Source organism: Aspergillus pseudodeflectus, assembly GCF_044049435.1.
Source record: "Aspergillus pseudodeflectus strain CBS 756.74 chromosome Unknown BJX68scaffold_6, whole genome shotgun sequence".
NCBI lineage: Eukaryota > Fungi > Ascomycota > Eurotiomycetes > Eurotiales > Aspergillaceae > Aspergillus > Aspergillus pseudodeflectus.
The window spans coordinates 941,650-960,120 of record NW_027263782.1 but is presented as its reverse complement, the minus strand read 5'-3'; the positions used below and the strand labels follow the sequence as shown (position 1 = coordinate 960,120).

The window sequence follows — 18,471 nt, the reverse complement described above, 5'->3', positions numbered from 1 at the left end:
TACTGTGGCTGTTGTTGTGGTGTCTGACAAAATTGCGCTCTGTGCTTCTGCGGCTGGCCGTAGAGATTGACACGCCGAAAATCAACTTTTCTTCCGCATCTCGGGGACACTGTGCAATTGTCTATCCTCGATAAGCATGGCGACAGCCAACATATCCCCGGCGGCGAATCTGCTGCGGAGATCTCGCCTATTTGCCCTTCCGCAAGCTATACAAGTCCAACCTGAAAACCTCTCCTTACGACCTCATGGATCCGAAACCGCAACGCTTCCCCATCCCGTCAGGGCATCTATCATCACACCACGGTCGTCGTTGGCAAAGGGAGACTGGGGTCTGAAGAGGCCGCTTCCTGCACTTTCGACCTCAAAAAAGTCGAGAAAACCAGTCGTCAGGGTCAATGCGCTTGACACCTTTGAACATGTCACAGACTTTGAATCCGCACAGGACCACACCGTTACCCTGAGGAAGTTCCAAGAACTCCATCTGCCAGTATCCCTTCCCTCAAGAGGGACTTACTCTTCGTCTCTTATTCCAAGACACGAAAGCCCCTTTGAAGCACACCTAGACAACACAGAGACAAGCGAAGGCATCAACACGCCTGGTGTGTTGAAATACAGGCATACCGGACCCTTCCTTTCGGGGTTGTCGGAGGCTGAATTCATTGCCTACCTTAAGAAAGTGCAAAGAGAGAAGCCGGAACTACTACGCAAACTCCGAGAGCGATTCACCGCGCAGCTAAATGCCGAGAAGAGGAAGCAGGCCCAGGACAATGGCGAAGACTTGGAGGCGCTGGCCCCCGTACAGGTTACCGATGAAGACTTTCACAAGTATCTCAGGGTGTTGCGAGCGAACCCAAGTGCTCTTGGTCTTGCTGTGTTTAGTCTGTTGGACCTTCCATCTTTCCCGTCGGTACCGACTGAGCGCATGGGCAGAACCTACTTCGAATCTCCTGGAACCGCATTGTCTTCGTCCGATTACGTCTTTCGGGGACCGCCCTCGACTCATCCCTCGGCTGGTCTGTCTTATACACGATCTCATGCGTTGGTTTACAATCACCCTGAACACGGTCCTCAGGCCAACCCGCGGCCTGTAGAGGCACGTGTCCTGAGGCGTAAGGGCCGGTACAAGGGCCAAAGCTTCCGGGCCATTGTGGGTGTCGGTGGTGTTGCCTTGGATGACCCAGATATTAAGGCATTCAACGAGAGCACACCCCCGCCCGGTCTGTCGCATTTCGAGGCGGACATCCCTGGTGGTGCCAAATACTATGTCACTCCTGTCCGGGCTGCTGTGGAGTCGAACGGGCGGATCAGGCTTCAGGCCTCGCGCTCGGACCCAACCACCAAGCTGGCTTATGGTGTCAAGGACTATGAGAAGCCTGTTGAGGCGAGCCGTCCTGCACCACAGCGCCAGCGGCAAGGGAACGTCCCACGACTAGACCGTCCTTCGTTCCCTCAGTCAGACCCCTTGCCGCCACCAGAACAAAAGACCGAAGATGTTGCGAGAACCCTTATGCGCACCCTTGTCCAGAGGTAAGACGTTTTTCGCATGTTGTCAGTGACGAGACGAATCTTTGTCCAGAGATAAGACGTTCTCACTCGTTGTCGGGGGATGAGGGCTCATCCGGGGGAGAGTGAACAAACTGTATGATTAGATTGGGGATTTCGATTCCAAACGCTATGTATTTGTGATATCTAGATATCTGTGAGTAAAGCACGCTATTTATTTTTCATTTTGTGAATACAATAATCTATTTTTGTTGAAATCATGGGCACCTATTCATCCTATCCAAGTATGTATGAGTACTGCAGAAGTAGAAACAAATCACGTGAATAACAGTTGCCCTTAGTCATGTGGGCGGTGACTTAGGGCAAGCGGAGAGCCATTCCAACTTACTCGACACAGATCTCAAAATCCTGAATTCTTCCCAGCTTGCAAACCGTCAATCAACCAGCCAGCCAACAACCGCCAAAATGGGTCGCGTCAGGACTAAGGTGAGATTCTGAGTGATACAAGCACGAGGAAATGTGATTCAGAGACAAAAAAACTAACCAGCGATTTTTCCGGGTTTATATAGACCGTTAAGAGATCCGCCAAGGTCATCATTGAGCGCTACTACCCCAAGCTCACCCTCGACTTCGAGACCAACAAGCGTGTCTGCGATGAGATCGCTATCATCCCCTCCAAGCGTCTTCGCAACAAGGTTAGTTTGGCGGAATCTGAATATCCATCGTTAAAATAGGCTAACTGGAGGGCTATTATAGATCGCTGGTTACACCACCCACCTCATGAAGCGTATCCAGCGTGGCCCTGTCCGCGGTATCTCCTTCAAGCTCCAGGAGGAGGAGCGTGAGCGCAAGGATCAGTACGTTCCCGAGATCTCCGCTCTCGACGTCTCCCAGACCGAGTCCGGCCAGCTCGACGTCGACAACGACACCAAGGATCTCCTCAAGAGCCTCGGCGTAAGTTTAATAGTTTCTCTTGTCTCTACAAAACTGAGAACTAACGATAATCGATGAACAGTTCGACAGCCTCAAGGTCAACGTTGTCGCTGTCACCCAGCAGCAGCCCGAGCGTCCCCGCCGCTTCCGCGCTTAGACGATACCACAAAAAAGTTAATGATCTTCTTCGGCTGATCTGTGGTCTTGTCCGACCGTGTTTTTATTATCCTTTTGGCTGGCGTGCCGGACACATGGCGGTTTAGTAACAGCATATGAGAAATGAAAACATGATTGCTGCTGAGAAAGGTGTCGCCGATTCCTGTATGGGATGACGCTTGATTGCCAAAATTTCTCCTTGTGCGCTGCACGAGTCTTCTGCGGAAGATGCGTAGGGGTTGATTCTGCGAACAAGGTTTATGGCGCACAGAATCAGCCATGGCACTGTCTACATGGTCATGACCAAGGTGAGTGTGTAACTATGCAATGCCTGAATAACATCTGGGTATCCCCTCCGTAGAACGCCTCGAGTAGAAAAGTATATAACATCACGAATCTTGTGGAACATAACCTTCAATGGAGCCACCCTTCTCATCGCCAGGTCGCAACTGTGGCGCCGTGACTGTCCTCCCAGAGCTGGACTTCTCTTGAATCTGTACATCCACCCTGCCACTCTGGAAAGCTGGATTTCGATCACCGCGTTCCATTGCCAGCTCCCGCGAGTGAGCATCATCATCGTCTTGAACGGTGAGCCGCGAAATGTCGTCTGCGACTGCGCTCGGTTCAGGGGTAGTGTCCATATGCAGATTATCCAACTGACCAAGAACCTCCTTGACTGAAGCTGGGTCTCTGGCCGCACTCTTACCCTTTCCGGAGGACCTACCCTCTTCAAGTAGAAGAAGCTCTTTGCCTCGTAGATCATCACTCCGTCTCTCCCACACGGGCTCTGCCGCTAATTGAACACGGATATACATGGCTCTCTCAGCGCAAGCATCCGAGCACCACATCTCATATTGCTCCCGCGGGACAATGTTCATCTCCCTTCCACGGCCACCGGGACCGCTGCCCCTCGCGCCCCAGGTTATCCGAAAGGTGCCCCTAGAGTCCTCCTTTCGGTGTTCGCGAGGACACAGACCATAGCCACATAGGCCTTCGATATTCCTCTCTTGTATAAGATTATCGTAATCGGCGGGCTGAAAAGGTACGAGCGCGGATTTGAACTTGTATGTGTCCTCGGCGGACGGAGAGGCAGGGTCCGCAGACGGGGAGGTCGGAAGGGTGACGAGTTCAAGGATACGATCTAGGATTAGATCCTGGGCGTCTTTCTGTGCTTGAATACGATGCGCATGGTGTAGGGCTATTGCAAGATGACGAGGGTCCGTCTCTGGTTTGTTGGAGGGCTTTTGCTTCGGTTTGGCCTTTAGTGGCGAGCGACGGGAATCTCCAGGCCGTGGCTTGGGTGGGCTTCTATTAGATTGTCGCGACGAAGCGGCGTGGATTGATGGCAAGGAAGTCTTTAAAACTGGCGCGTCCGAAGACATTTTTCAGTATTCGATGGTGGTCGTTGGATAACGGGATGAAAGGATCGAAACGTTGGTAGTGGGGAAAGTTCAAGTCACAGAACGAGGAAAGAAGAATCGGGTCGGCAGGAAGCTGAGGCGAATCGAAACCCCGGACTCAAGCTGTCGAAGCTCAATCCATGACGAAGAAGAGACAAGGTTTCAAGACTGCACGACGAAACAGCCACTAGAGCAAAAGACTGGACCAGCTCGTTACACGCTTTCTCACCACCCTCCAAACGTGGCAGTGTGGTCTGCTTCATTTCTGCCTGTTCAGACTCCGTCATTCTTAGCCGCCGATCGTCCCGTTGGTGGAGCAGAGCAGGCGGTCTTTCCTCCCTCTGTCTCGAGCTGCGCTCTCACTCTCTCTCCTGCCACTTCTCTTTATTGTTCATAATTATTATCGTCTGCTCTCTTCCCTTGGCGTCTGCCCTTGAAACCGATCGTGCGGCATTGCTCACTTATCCCCTGGTTTTTCGGTAAGTAGGACATATTTCCCTTTATTGATTGCTGCTGCCCTCACCGTCACATTTCCCGCCTCTCACATCCACACACCAACCCCACGACGCAGCCATACCCGATATACGTCAACCCTGGCTGACGTACTGATTGATCCTCCTGTCTTTTTTCTTTGATCGTCAATGAAGCATATCCTCCTGCATATGGTCGCATCTATCCGATCTATCTTGAATTGACAAGCCGCTAAATGCTCGTGTCGCAGCCGTTTGCTGATTACATCCTCGTCGAAGCCACCCCCTCCACCTAGCTCCATTGCGGACCGTACCTCCTCTCAACCAACTTCCTTCGTGTGAGGGCCGGCTTCCCCAATGTCTAGCGCGCCGTTTACGGTCAAGGCGGTCTTCGAGTATTCTTCGAGCCACGAGGACGATCTTAATTTTGCCATCGGCCAGATCATAACGGTCACTGCGGTGGAGGACGATGAGTGGTACTTCGGTGAATATGCCGATGCGTCGGGAAGCAAAGTAGAGGGTATTTTCCCGAAGAATTTCGTGGAGAAATATGAACCTCCTGCCCCTCCGCGGCCCTCACGCCCGAGTAGGCCGAAGAAGGAACCGGAGGTGGTCGCCCAACCCGAACAACCCGCTGCTATCGAATCGCCCCCTCCCGCAGCAGAGACTCCTCTATCCGAGCCCGAGGAAGAAGTAGCTCCCGCACTAGAGACAAGAGCTGTACCTCTCCCGCCTCAATCACCTCCTGCTGCGGTTGAACCAACACCTGTTGTCGAAACCAAGCCTGCACCTGCACCTGCACCAATCCCAGCGGCTCAGCAGCCTGTCTCAAATGAACCAGAACCCGGCCCCAAGACAGCGGCAAAGCCGCATCCACCCGCTGTCGCAGAGAAACCTTCCGGTTCCTCTTTCAGAGATCGTATTGCCGCTTTTAATAAGCCTGCAGCCGCCCCAGTTACGCCGTTCAAACCAGGAGGCTACTCCTCATCCTCATTCATCAAGAAGCCATTTGTCGCGCCACCTCCCAGCAAAAATGCATATGTCCCGCCTCCTCGAGAAGCGCCCGCTGTTGCTTACAGGCGAGAAGAGGATCCTGAGATTCGCGATCGACCAGCACCCGAGCCTCCGGTTTCTGAGACTCGCCCCGGGCCGATTGAGACTACTACCGAGGAGGGCGGAGAAGATCAGCCGAAACCGACAAGCTTGAAGGAAAGAATTGCACTTTTGCAGAAGCAGCAGATGGAACAAGCTGCTCGTCATGCCGAAGCAGCGCAAAAGAAAGAAAAGGCCAAGAGACCTCCCAAGAAGCGCGCGGATTCTCACGAAGATGATATCCCTACCGCAGAAACCGCACTCGAGGGCGACGAGTCACCAGAGGCTGCTCGGGATCACAGTGTAGAAACTCTAAAAGGTTCAAGTCATCCTACAACGCAACATCCCAGCATCCAGGATTTGGCCAGTGATACAAATGATGCGGACGATTCAGCTGCGGCCGATACAGAAGATGCTGAGGAGACTTCAACGGGGAGAGAAGATTTGGATGAGCGCCCTCGTGCCCCTGTTCGACGTGAACCTCCGGCCCCAAAGCGAACAGAAGAGTACGAACCTAGCGACAATGAAAAGGAGAAAGAGGCGGACAAGGAAGATGAAGAGGAAGAGGAGGAGGAAGAAGAAGAAGAAGAAGAAGAAGACATTGACCCGGAGGTAAAGCGAAAGATGGAACTCCGCGCGAGAATGGCGAAAATGAGCGGCGGCATGGGTATGATGGGCTTTTTTGGCCCTCCCGGTGGAATGCCTGTCCCCGGAGCTGGTCCCCGTAAACCCAAAGCACCTGTGGAAGCCGAGAAGCACGCTGTCGAGCCTGAGCCAGTCACGGCCCCGAGCGCGCCGCCAGTTCCACTTCCTGGGATGAACGCGATCAGGTCCCCGCTCGCCTCTCCTACTCTGGAAAAGAACTTGGATGAGCCTCGATCGATTGCGTCGGCGGAACATCACACTCCATCTGCAGCTGAAGCCTCTGGTGAGGAATCCGAGGATGAGCTCCCTCCTCGTCGCTCCGTTGACAAATCACTTCCTACTCAAGGTACGCAGAAGTCGTTTCCCTTCTCCCGATATTCACTAATACCTATATCAGAGCGCCCGGTGCCTCCTCCACTCCCGCCTGTGGACACACGCCCTACTCCACCTGCTCCTCACGATTTACCTTCTTCACCACCTCCAGTACCTGGCGGTGAGTATCTTACACACCCGTCCCTAATTCTAGACGCTAAAGCTCAGAAACCAGGTCGGCCAGCTCCTCCTCCTCCGCCAGTACGAAGCCCTACGTCTGGTGGCGAAGAGTCTGATGATGAGCTTTCTATCCACGCAAAGAGCCTATCTTTGAATGCTACGGTGGCAGATCAACTTTCAGAGGCTGCACCTCCTGTCCCGCTACACATTGACTCTCGCCGCTCTTCCACCTTCGATGTCACTTCACCAAAATCTCCAACCCATCCTTCGGAGAAGAGGCTAAGCCGGGCTCCTCCACCAATCCCAAGCAATCCACCCGTGCCTGCTCAAGCCCGTGCCCCTCCACCCCCGCCTCTTGGAATTAGTCGCAGGTCAACTACCGATAGTCGAACAAGTGCCGTTGTTCAACCCCGCCAAGCTGGAGAGGATGCCGAAGGCGAAGTGACAGAATATGACGGAGATTATGACACCGACATTGCGTCTGGCGCGAAATTCAAAGACGCATTAAAGGCGCATGGGCGAGATTCCAGCCTCGATGAGGGTACTGCTACCGATGATCAGTCTCTCCAGTCACCGCGAAGCCCTCCAGAGACCCGTCTACCGCCGCCGCTTCCTCCCTCTGTGCCAAGAGGAGTCCCACCACCCCCTCCATCTCAACCCCCAAAGAGCGCCGGCAGAGCCTCGATAGATGCCCCTAGGGCTCCTCCTCCGCCCCCGCCCCAGAGGGAACCATCTTACGGTGGCGATGATGAGTATGACCCCTACCGCTACACGGCCCCTCAACATGGATTGCCCGCTTCAAAGATGCCGCCTGTGCCAACGGCGCGGCCAGACGTTGCCCCTCCGCCGCCGCCGCCTCCTCCTGTTGAGGAGAAAGAAGAAGATTCCGACGGCCTGTATGACGCATCTCCTGCTCAGGCGGCCCCAGAAGCCCCAGCGCCTTTCACTCTCCCAACAAGCCAACCGCCAACTGCACTTCCACCTCCGACGCCACTGAGCAATCGTGCTTCATTGGATGTGCCGAGGACTCAACCCGCGATACGAAGATCTATGGATGTCGGCCGTCCATCTGTTGATCAGGGTCATATCGCCATGGACCTTGACTTGGCCGAGGGTACGCTGTGGTGGGCCCAGCCAGATACCCCACCCCCTGTCCTTCAGAACCGCCAAGATATTCTTCTCGAGATTGAGGAGTCCACCTCGTCAAAGCGGGGAGGCAAATCTACAGTCACAAAGGACGTGTACGTTTTGTTCCGTGATTACTCGCAGACCGTGATTACAGTAAACTATGACGCTCGCAACCCTGCCGATGCTGTCCTGGAACAACGGCATGAGCAGCCCCCTCCTCTCCCTCGCCAGGACCAACTCGAAAGTGCACATCTCCAAATCGGTACTCGTGTTACGGAGGGCGTCAATGCTATTCAGAATACGACAGTCCCTGATGGCACGCCGTTTGGACTGGTCAAGCACTTGTTGAACCCTTTGACGGATGCACTTCGCCCTGTTGGCAATCGCGCGTATGGCGCTCTGGTCTATTCCAACATGGCCAACGCCTCTGTCCAGCAAACTGATGAAATCCGCCCTGGTGACATTGTAAGCTTCCGCAATGCTCGATTCCAGGGCCACCGTGGCACAATGCATCAGAAATACTCGGCGGAGGTCGGTAAACCTGACCATGTCGGTATCGTGGTGGACTGGGACGGCACGAAGAAGAAGATTCGCGCATGGGAACAGGGCCGAGAGAGCAAGAAGGTCAAGGTGGAAAGCTTCAAACTGAATGATCTGCGCAGCGGAGAATGCAAAGTCTGGCGAGTGATGCCGCGCAGCTGGGTTGGTTGGGACAGTTGAACAACACACCTACCGAACCCAGTACAATAATGCGTGATGAGCTGATATTTTTCCGAGCCCGCGATGAAATGACCAACTGACGATGCCTTCCTTACCTTGCCTTGCCACTCCACCCCGTGCTACTCTCCCACACTCAAACCCACGTTTCAGCTGAACATGGCCGCTCAAGATAACGAATGGAAGATGGATAGATGATGTGTTTCTGGTACATCTTAATCCCGCATGGTACATGACCTAACAACCTGCATGTCTGTTTTCAACCCACACTACTCTGTGATCCATTAATCTTCTCTCAGATATAGCATTTTCTTGTTCCCATGTACTTATTGACCTGTCATTGCTTTCGCTTTTGTTGTTTTATTCAAGTAGCCTTGTTCAATCAACGCTTGTTTCTTATTCGAGCTTTCTGTCGGAGTTAGTAGTACATGGTAGCCTCTCAAGTAGTTTGATGCCTTTGAGATCGCTATATCAGCTGCTCTGTTTTCGATACTCCGTCTCTGTATCCTTCTGGCTTCGGGCCCTCTACCACTTAATGTCATGCTTTGCATCAACAGCCAGGTGTCCTTTGATGCTCCGCTGGAGACTATACACAGCATTTCTTGCACTGTCCTTGCTATGAATATGGAGGAATAATTACGTGCTTATAAAATAGAGGTTGATAGGGAGTTTTGAAGTTTTCGTCTGTATTTCAGGATAAATACATTATGGATCTCTCACATGGCATAACATGTACAGGGCGAACGGTAACGGCCGGCAAGGGTTCCCATCCGATGATTGGCATAAGTCTGAGAATCTAAGCTCTTGAGAGAGAGTTTTGAGTAGAGTATAAGGATTATTGCGAACTGGAGGAGTAGAAGGACACCTCAATTGGAGAAGCAGCGTCCAGCGAATCTTCGCTTTGTTGTCTAGCCAAACAAGCTTCTAAGAATATCCTGTAAAGCTTCGCTCTGCGGAGTTTTAAGCGCCTATAGCATGCGCGGGAGAGCCATTGGACTGTTTCGGTGCTCTTGGGCACCAGAAGAGCAATCGCAGGTTATCGGTCAACTGGGTAAGGGCAGGCACCGGCAGTGTATCCGGCAGATCTTTGCTCTTCTGCTTTTCTTATAAGAGGAGAAGTCATCACAACAGACTTGTGAGGCTAAAGGAGGAGCCCACCTAGTATCCAGCAGGTTTTTGCTCTTCCGCTCTTTGAGGAAGAGATGTCATCGCAACAGATCTGTGGCCGATATCAAGAGGCTCGGCACCGCCGAGTGGTTGGACGGAATGGTGGGCGGACGCAGCCTAGTATCCGGCAGATCATTGCTCTTCTGCTTCCGGGGGAAGGAGAGGTCATCGCAATAGACCTGTGGCTGCCTGGACAGCGGCAGTAACCTCCTCAATGCCTCCCCCATATAATGGGGAGATTTTAATTCCCCGACAGAGACGCGCCATATTCTTCTCGCCGATGCTATCCTGTGACAGGTTGGAATATTAGTATCCGACAAGGCTAGGGCTCATCAAATGAGTCAGAGTCAGCTTGCGTACCGGCATACCACATGCCAGGACGACGGTCACTGCATGATATGACCCTGCACCTCCGAATGCCAGAGCCACACAGAAGCGTTGTTTGGCTGAGATCTCTGGAGGGTTGCCCGAATTTGCCACCAAAAGGTAAAACTGCCCACGCTGACATAGGGTTGAACCGGCTACTGACTGGCATCTTATGCTCCAGGATAGTCTTAGGATGCTGTGAGTCCAGGACCTCTCCTGGAGGAGAAATTGCTCGAGAGCCAGACACGGTCAATTGATGGTAGTGATGGCGGTGGTACTGTAAAAAGCCGTTAGTAAAGAAAAGAATACACAAAGTAGAGACGTACTAAATGACAGTGGATGGAGCTCAATGACCGAAAATATTGGAGCCAAGAGGTGAAGGCTCGAGGCTTACGACGACAACAAGGTGAGAAAATCAAATGACAGGCCAGAGGAGCAGATGACCTGCGAAAGATGGAACACAACAAATGGGAGGCGGCTGAAAAGGTAACTCTTAGAGGGAAGGCAGGACAGGGCAACACATGGTCCACCACAGCATGATTTAACGCCTGAGGCACTAAGGGCAATATGCCCCAGGCAGGTCTGGCCCGTGCGCGGGCGAACCACGAGCGGAACTCGACCCAGGCCCAACCCGCCGCCTCCTGCTCTCCCTCCTCACACCTCTACAACTCAAAGCTCCTCCTCCTCTTGCTCATGCCCCCACTGGTGCCATTTTGACTGACTGCCCGAGAGGCCGCCGTCAAATGTCCACCCTAGGGTGCGTTCTCAAGAATGGCGCAAGCAGGTCCGATCACGGACGTCACTCAGAGGCTCTTTCTTGAGTTGAAGTCGAAGAACGAGGATACGCGGGTCAGAGCTGCTTACGAGCTTTACGAAAACGTCCTTGCTATCTCTAGAGGTTTGCGGATAATTCTTGTCAGCTCGGATCATTCCTCCGCTAACTTGTGGACTGGGATATAGACTGGCCCCCCGAGAAGTTTATCGAATTCTACAATGCCGTCAGTCAACGTATCGCCCAGCTCGTCGTCACTGGCAGCGATGCGCACGAACGAATCGGAGGTCTACTCGCTCTCGATCGTTTAATAGATTTTGAGGGAGTGGATAATGCCCAAAAGACAACTCGATTCGCTAGTTATCTGCGCAGCGCTCTCCGCAGCAGTGACAATGCGGTTTTGGTCTACGCCGCGCGGGCACTTGGTCGGCTAGCCAAGCCTGGTGGTGCTCTTACGGCAGAACTCGTCGAGAGTGAAATACAGTCGGCGCTGGAATGGCTTCAGTCAGAACGGCAGGAAGGCCGGCGGTTCGCTGCCGTGTTGGTCATTCGGGAGCTAGCCAAGGGCTCTCCTACGCTCCTCTATGGGTTTGTGTCTCAGATATTCGAACTTATCTGGGTTGCTCTCAGGGATCCAAAGGTACTTATTCGGGAGACCGCCGCCGAAGCCGTGAGCGAATGTTTCGAAATTATCGCCGCAAGAGACATGCAGGTCCGGCAGTTGTGGTTCGCGAGGATATACGAGGAGGCCCTTTTGGGGTTAAAGTCTAACAACAACGTCGACTGGATACATGGATCACTGTTGGTTCTCAAGGAACTCCTGTTGAAGGGTGCCATGTTTATGAACGAGCATTACCGGAATGCATGTGAAATTGTCCTTCGCCTCAAGGACCACCGAGACCCCAAGATCCGGACACAGGTCGTGCTGACGATTCCAATTCTCGCCTCTTATGCTCCCGTCGATTTTACAGAAACCTACCTTCATAGATTCATGGTTTATCTACAAGCCCAACTAAAACGAGACAAGGAGCGAAACGCTGCTTTTATCGCTATTGGGAAGATCGCAAATGCCGTTGGTGTTGCCATTGCACAGTACTTGGATGGAATCATTGTTTATATCCGAGAAGGGTTGGCTTTGAAAGCGTAAGATTGTCTATCCTAGCTTGATTCGCCCAGCTAAACACTTACCAGACGGAACCGAGCCCTGATCAACGAAGCGCCCATGTTCGAATGTATCAGTATGCTGTCATTAGCAGTGGGGCAGGCCTTGAGCAAGTACATGGAGTCACTGCTTGATCCCATATTTGCTTGTGGGCTGAGCGAGTCCTTGACCCAGGCTCTTGTTGACATGGCTCATTACATACCACCAATCAAGCCTACGATTCAAGTGAAGCTGCTGGACATGCTTAGTCTGATTCTTGATGGAACTCCTTTCCGACCTCTTGGCTGCCCAGAAAGCAGACTTCCTCCAATGCCGTCATTTGCAAAGGATTTCACCTTGCAGGAACTACATACTGACACTGAAATCGCGTTGGCTCTACACACGCTGGGAAGCTTCGATTTCTCAGGTCATATACTCAACGAGTTTGTGCGCGATGTTGCCATCAACTACGTTGAGAATGACAACCCTGAAATCAGAAAGGCGGCCGCCCTTACTTGCTGCCAGCTGTTTGTTCATGACCCAATCATCAACCAGACCAGTAGCCACTCAATACAGGTCGTGAGTGAAGTTATCGATAAGCTTTTAACAGTTGGCGTTGGTGACCCAGATCCCGAAATCCGGCGTACTGTCTTGTGGTCTTTGGACCGCAAATTTGACCGACACCTTGCCCGGCCAGAGAATATTCGTTGCTTGTTTTTGGCGGTGAATGATGAAGTCTTCTCCGTCAGAGAGGCCTCGATCTGCATCATCGGTCGGCTCTCAAGCGTCAACCCAGCTTATGTGTTCCCACCGCTGCGAAAGCTGCTAGTCAATCTGCTCACGGGGCTTGGCTTTGCCAGCACTGCCCGACAAAAGGAGGAAAGTGCGCAACTCATCAGTTTGTTCGTATCCAATGCGACGAAGCTTATACGGTCTTATGTTGATCCCATGGTGACCACGCTACTTCCAAAGGCAACTGACGCCAACCCTGGCGTGGCTTCCACGACGCTTAAAGCCGTGGGAGAACTTGCAAGTGTTGGAGGTGGTGACATGAAGGCATACCTGCCCAAGCTTATGCCGATCATTCTAGACTCGTTGCAGGATCTTTCTTCACATGCCAAGAGAGAAGCAGCTTTGCGAACATTGGGTCAGATAGCCAGTAACTCTGGCTATGTTATTGATCCATATACCGAGTACCCCCATCTTCTCGTGGTTCTCATCAACATCATCAAGACGGAGCAGACAGGATCCCTGCGAAAGGAGACCATCAAAGTTCTGGGGATTCTTGGCGCCTTGGATCCCTACAAGTACCAGCAAATCAGCGAGACCGCCCCGGATGTTCATCACATCAATGAGGTACAGACAGTGTCAGATGTTAGCCTCATCATGCAAGGGCTTGCCCCTTCCAATGAAGAGTACTACCCAACTGTCGTGATCCACACCCTCATGCAGAATATACTCCGCGAAAACTCACTTGCACAGTATCATTCTGCCGTTATTGATGCCATCGTCACAATCTTCAAGACTCTGGGCCTCAAGTGCGTGCCATTCCTTGGCCAAATTATTCCTGGTTTCATATCCGTCATTCGCGGTTCGCCTTCTAGCCGCCTCGAGTCTTACTTTAACCAAATGGCCATTCTCGTCAACATCGTGAGGCAGCACATTAGGGCTTTCCTTCCCGAGGTCATCGAGGTTATTCGAGAATTCTGGGATGCCTCTTACCAAGTACAGGCTACCATCCTCTCACTCGTGGAGGCCGTTGCCAAATCTCTTGAGGGCGAATTCAAAAAGTACCTCGCTAATTTGATTCCTCCAATGTTGGATACCCTTGACAAGGACATCACACCGCGCCGGCAACCTTCGGAGAGGATTTTGCACACGTTCTTGATCTTTGGACCCAGCGGTGAAGAGTACATGCATCTGATGGTCCCGTCGATTGTACGGCTATTTGACAATGCCCAAAATCCACAGAGTATAAGAAAGTCGGCCATTGATAGTCTGACTAAACTCTCACGACAAGTAAACGTTTCTGATTTTGCATCATTGATTGTCCATTCTCTGTCACGAGTCGTTGCTGGCAGTGACCGTATGCTCAGGCAAGCTGCTATGGACTGCATCTGTGCGCTCATCTTCCAGCTTGGGCAAGATTTTAACCACTATATCCACCTGCTGAATAAGGTCTTGAAGCTTCACCAAGTCACCCATGTCAACTATCAGATCTTAGTGACGAAGCTTCAAAAGGGTGATCCGCTTCCGCAAGACCTCAATCCCGACGAGAGCTACGCAACACTAGCTGACGACGCCAATTATGCCGAGATTGGCCAAAAGAAAATGGTGGTCAACCAACAGCATCTAAAGAATGCCTGGGATGCGTCGCAAAAATCAACTCGCGAGGATTGGCAGGAGTGGATCCGCCGTTTCAGCGTCGAGCTTTTGAAAGAGTCACCTTCACCGGCACTGCGTGCCTGCGCCAGTCTGGCAGGTATCTACCAGCCGCTCGCGAGAGACTTGTTCAACGCCGCTTTTGTTTCATGCTGGACAGAGCTGTATGATCAATACCAAGAAGAGTTGGTGCGGTCGATAGAAAAGGCTCTCACTTCACCCAATATCCCTCCAGAGATTCTGCAGATCCTTCTCAACCTCGCTGAATTCATGGAGCACGATGATAAAGCGCTACCAATTGATATCCGCACACTAGGAAAATATGCAGCCAAGTGCCACGCTTTTGCCAAAGCTCTACATTACAAGGAACTGGAGTTTGAGCAAGATCAAAACTCAGGGGCGGTAGAAGCCTTGATCACGATCAACAATCAGCTTCAGCAATCCGATGCTGCTATCGGTATTCTTCGAAAAGCCCAGGCGTATCGGGACGTCGAACTAAAGGAGACTTGGTTTGAGAAGCTTCAACGTTGGGAGGAAGCCCTTGCTGCCTACAAACGTCGCGAGAAGATCGACCCAGACTCCTTCGGCATTACAATGGGAAAGATGCGATGTCTACACGCTCTGGGAGAGTGGAAAGTGTTGTCCGATCTAGCACAAGAAAAGTGGAACCAGGCATCGCTGGAGCATCGAAAGTCTATTGCTCCGCTAGCCGCCGCGGCCGCTTGGGGTCGAGGCCAGTGGGAGCTTATGGATTCCTACCTTGGTGTCATGAAGGAGCATTCACCCGATCGATCTTTCTTCGGTGCTATTCTGTCAATTCATCGCAACCAGTTCGACGAGGCTGCTTTGTATATTGAAAAGGCACGTAATGGTCTTGATACCGAACTTTCAGCGCTTCTCGGAGAGTCATATAACCGGGCATACAACGTTGTTGTTCGCGTGCAAATGCTCGCTGAACTTGAAGAGATTATTACGTACAAGCAAAACGTCGGTGATCCAGAAAAGCAAGAAGCCATGCGCCAGACCTGGAACAGGCGACTCCTTGGGTGCCAGCAGAATGTCGAGGTATGGCAACGTATGCTCAAAGTCAGAGCACTCGTCACCGAGCCGCGCGAAAATCTTGACATGTGGATCAAGTTCGCTAATCTCTGTCGCAAATCCAATCGCATGGGTCTCGCCGAACGCTCTCTTGCATCGCTAGAAACAGTACTCTCGGATGGTAACGGCGGCACCAGGACCATCTCGCCTCCAGAGGTCACGTATGCCCGTCTCAAGTTCAGCTGGGCAACTGGCCGTCAACGGGAGGCACTTCAGATGCTCAAGGAGTTTACGGGTAGTCTTACAGAAGACTTTACGCGGTTCAATGCTCTAGTAGCCTCACAATCTGACCACAATGGCATAAACGGCGGCGTCAACGGCATCACTGAAGGCAACCATACAGATATCAAGGGTCTGAGAGAGCGCGTTGGCGATGTCAACAAGTTCCGTAAGTTGCTTGCCAAGAGTTATCTCAGACTTGGAGAATGGCAGACGACCCTGCAACGCGGTGACTGGCGGCCAGAACATGTCCGCGAGGTGCTCAATGCGTACTCGGCGGCGACCAGGTACAACCGCGAGTCTTACAAAGCCTGGCATTCTTGGGCCTTGGCAAACTTTGAAGTCGTCACGACCATCGCTAGCCAGGCGAACAGAGAGGGCGGGAACCTGGCCATGGTACCTGGCCATATTGTGACGGAACATGTGATCCCCGCTATTCGTGGTTTCCTCCGGTCTATTGCATTGTCATCAACATCTTCCCTGCAAGACATTTTGCGGTTGCTGACGCTCTGGTTCAATCATGGCGGTGACCAGGAGGTCAACACGGTTGTTACCGAGGGCTTCACAGCAGTAAACATCGACACATGGCTTGCAGTCACCCCTCAGCTTATCGCGCGCATAAACCAACCCAACTTTAGGGTTAGAAACTCTGTTCATCGTCTGCTGGCAGAAGTTGGCAAGACGCATCCGCAAGCACTTGTGTATCCGCTGACGGTGGCAATGAAATCAAACGTCGCCCGTCGGTCACAGTCCGCAAGCAACATCATGGACAGCATGCGACAACATAGTGCCAAGTTGGTTGAGCAAGCCGACCTTGTCAGTCACGAACTGATTCGAGTCGCCGTCCTTTGGCACGAGCTTTGGCACGAAGGGTTGGAAGAAGCCTCACGACTCTACTTTGGCGATCACAATGTGGAAGGGATGTTTTCCACCTTGGCACCGCTTCATGAGATGCTTGACAAGGGGGCCGAAACACTGCGCGAGGTGTCGTTTGCTCAAGCCTTTGGACGTGATCTCGCCGAGGCGAAGCACTACTGCATGCTCTTCCGCGAGACGGAAGAGATTGGCGACCTAAATCAAGCTTGGGACCTGTACTACACAGTCTTCCGCAAGATCAGCCGACAACTACCGCAACTGTCCACGCTTGATCTGAAATATGTCTCGCCCAAGCTAAAGGACTGCATGGACCTTGATCTGGCTGTGCCTGGCACTTACCAGCCTGGTAGACCCATTATCCGAATCATCAGCTTCGATCCTATTCTACATGTCCTTCAAACCAAGAAACGGCCACGAAGGATGACATTAAAGGGAAGCGACGGCAATTCCTACATGTATGTAGTAAAGGGCCACGAAGATATCAGACAGGACGAGCGGGTTATGCAGTTGTTCGGCCTAGTCAACACTCTTCTCGACAACGACAGCGAGAGTTTCAAGCGGCACTTGACAGTACTGCGGTTCCCCGCCATTCCACTCTCGCAGAATTCTGGTCTTATCGGATGGGTCACCAACAGCGACACGCTGCATGCCTTAATCAAAGAATACCGCGAGACGCGCCGTATCCTCCTCAACATCGAGCATAGGATCATGTTGCAAATGGCACCGGACTATGATAATCTAACGCTCATGCAAAAGGTGGAAGTCTTTGGTTACGCCATGGACAATACGACTGGCAAGGATCTGTACCGCGTTCTGTGGCTAAAGAGTAAGAGCTCCGAGGCCTGGTTGGAGCGGCGAACCAACTACACTCGGTCACTCGGTGTCATGTCTATGGTTGGCTACATCTTGGGGCTGGGCGATCGTCATCCTTCCAATCTCCTACTCGACAGAGTCACTGGTAAAGTGGTTCATATTGATTTTGGCGACTGTTTCGAGGTTGCCATGCATCGGGAGAAGTATCCGGAGCGAGTGCCTTTCCGTCTGACCCGTATGTTGACATTTGCGATGGAGGTCAGCAACATTGAGGGAAGCTACCGTATTACTTGCGAAGCCGTAATGCGAGTGATACGCGACAACAAGGACTCGTTGATGGCTGTTCTGGAGGCCGTAAGTACTTTTTTCGAGATATCCTTTCACTACCCATAGCTAATTGGGACAGTTCATTCATGACCCCTTGATCAACTGGCGTCTCGGGATCCGCGAGTCGCCCGATCGAATGCCATTCAACGCAGAGCGACGTCAATCCATCGTCTCTAATGTCAATCTTGAACATGGCGTTCAGCCTAGCAACTTCTCCCGCCATCGTAGGCCCTCGATTCTCGAGGGTGGCATTTTGGACGCTCAAGAAGGCGTTCCCAACGAAGCTCGCGAGGCACAGAACGCGAGAGCAGTGCAGGTTCTGGGACGAGTGCGCGAGAAACTGACTGGGCGAGACTTTAAGCCCAACGAAGAGCTCAATGTGAGCGACCAGGTCGACAAGCTGCTTGCGCAGGCGACCAGTGTCGAGAACATTTGCCAACATTGGATTGGATGGTGCAGCTTCTGGTGATTGTTCTCTTGTTCTTTTGTGGATATTTTTTGTATTCAGGGTTTATGATGGCGCGGTCTATGACGACGGATTTTGCATTGCATGTGTTTCGGCTGTAGCATGATGTTTCTTCTGCTTCTGCTGCTTGTTCTGAAATCGGGGTGGTTACAGCTGTAATCTTGCTTAGACATTGATAATTCTACCAACGATTGACCCGCGATCCCATATTGAACTCCGATAGTATAGTACGCTTCGCTACGTCACAATCTTGTGTCAGGCGCGAGCCACTTAGCCGAGGTCACGGGCAGCTCAGCTTCAACTCCTCG

At 52.3% G+C, this 18,471-nt stretch overlaps 5 protein-coding genes across 5 annotated transcripts; 4 read left to right on the top strand and 1 right to left on the bottom strand.

Annotated features, from left to right (window-relative positions):
* Positions 1-111: 111 nt before the first annotated feature.
* On the top strand, positions 112-1,727 carry BJX68DRAFT_229323 (mitochondrial 37S ribosomal protein bS1m). Its single transcript, XM_071039010.1, has one exon. It carries the CDS (start codon positions 137-139, stop codon positions 1,529-1,531), a length of 1,395 nt encoding a protein of 464 aa, XP_070903213.1. The 5' UTR covers positions 112-136; the 3' UTR covers positions 1,532-1,727.
* Positions 1,728-1,968: 241 nt separating this feature from the next.
* BJX68DRAFT_263234 (40S ribosomal protein eS17) lies at positions 1,969-2,593 on the top strand (the record flags this gene model as incomplete). Its single annotated transcript, XM_071044641.1, has 4 exons — positions 1,969-1,989; positions 2,073-2,198; positions 2,260-2,457; positions 2,519-2,593. 4 exons carry the CDS (start codon positions 1,969-1,971, stop codon positions 2,591-2,593), a joined length of 420 nt encoding a protein of 139 aa, XP_070903212.1.
* A 388-nt stretch (positions 2,594-2,981) lies between these two features.
* BJX68DRAFT_263233 (Rtr1/RPAP2 family protein phosphatase) lies at positions 2,982-3,974 on the bottom strand (the record flags this gene model as incomplete). Its single annotated transcript, XM_071044640.1, has 1 exon — positions 2,982-3,974. The coding sequence occupies one exon, from the start codon at positions 3,972-3,974 to the stop codon at positions 2,982-2,984; it is 993 nt and encodes a 330-aa protein (XP_070903211.1).
* A 265-nt stretch (positions 3,975-4,239) lies between these two features.
* BJX68DRAFT_229316 (SH3 domain protein) lies at positions 4,240-8,940 on the top strand. Its single transcript, XM_071039009.1, has 4 exons — positions 4,240-4,471; positions 4,714-6,545; positions 6,597-6,692; positions 6,747-8,940. Exons 2-4 carry the CDS (start codon positions 4,820-4,822, stop codon positions 8,537-8,539), a joined length of 3,615 nt encoding a protein of 1,204 aa, XP_070903210.1. The 5' UTR covers positions 4,240-4,471; positions 4,714-4,819; the 3' UTR covers positions 8,540-8,940.
* A 1,667-nt stretch (positions 8,941-10,607) lies between these two features.
* On the top strand, positions 10,608-18,365 carry tor (putative TOR pathway phosphatidylinositol 3-kinase TorA). Its single transcript, XM_071039008.1, has 4 exons — positions 10,608-10,967; positions 11,030-11,984; positions 12,033-17,724; positions 17,777-18,365. Exons 1-4 carry the CDS (start codon positions 10,841-10,843, stop codon positions 18,164-18,166), a joined length of 7,164 nt encoding a protein of 2,387 aa, XP_070903209.1. The 5' UTR covers positions 10,608-10,840; the 3' UTR covers positions 18,167-18,365.
* Positions 18,366-18,471: the final 106 nt, after the last annotated feature.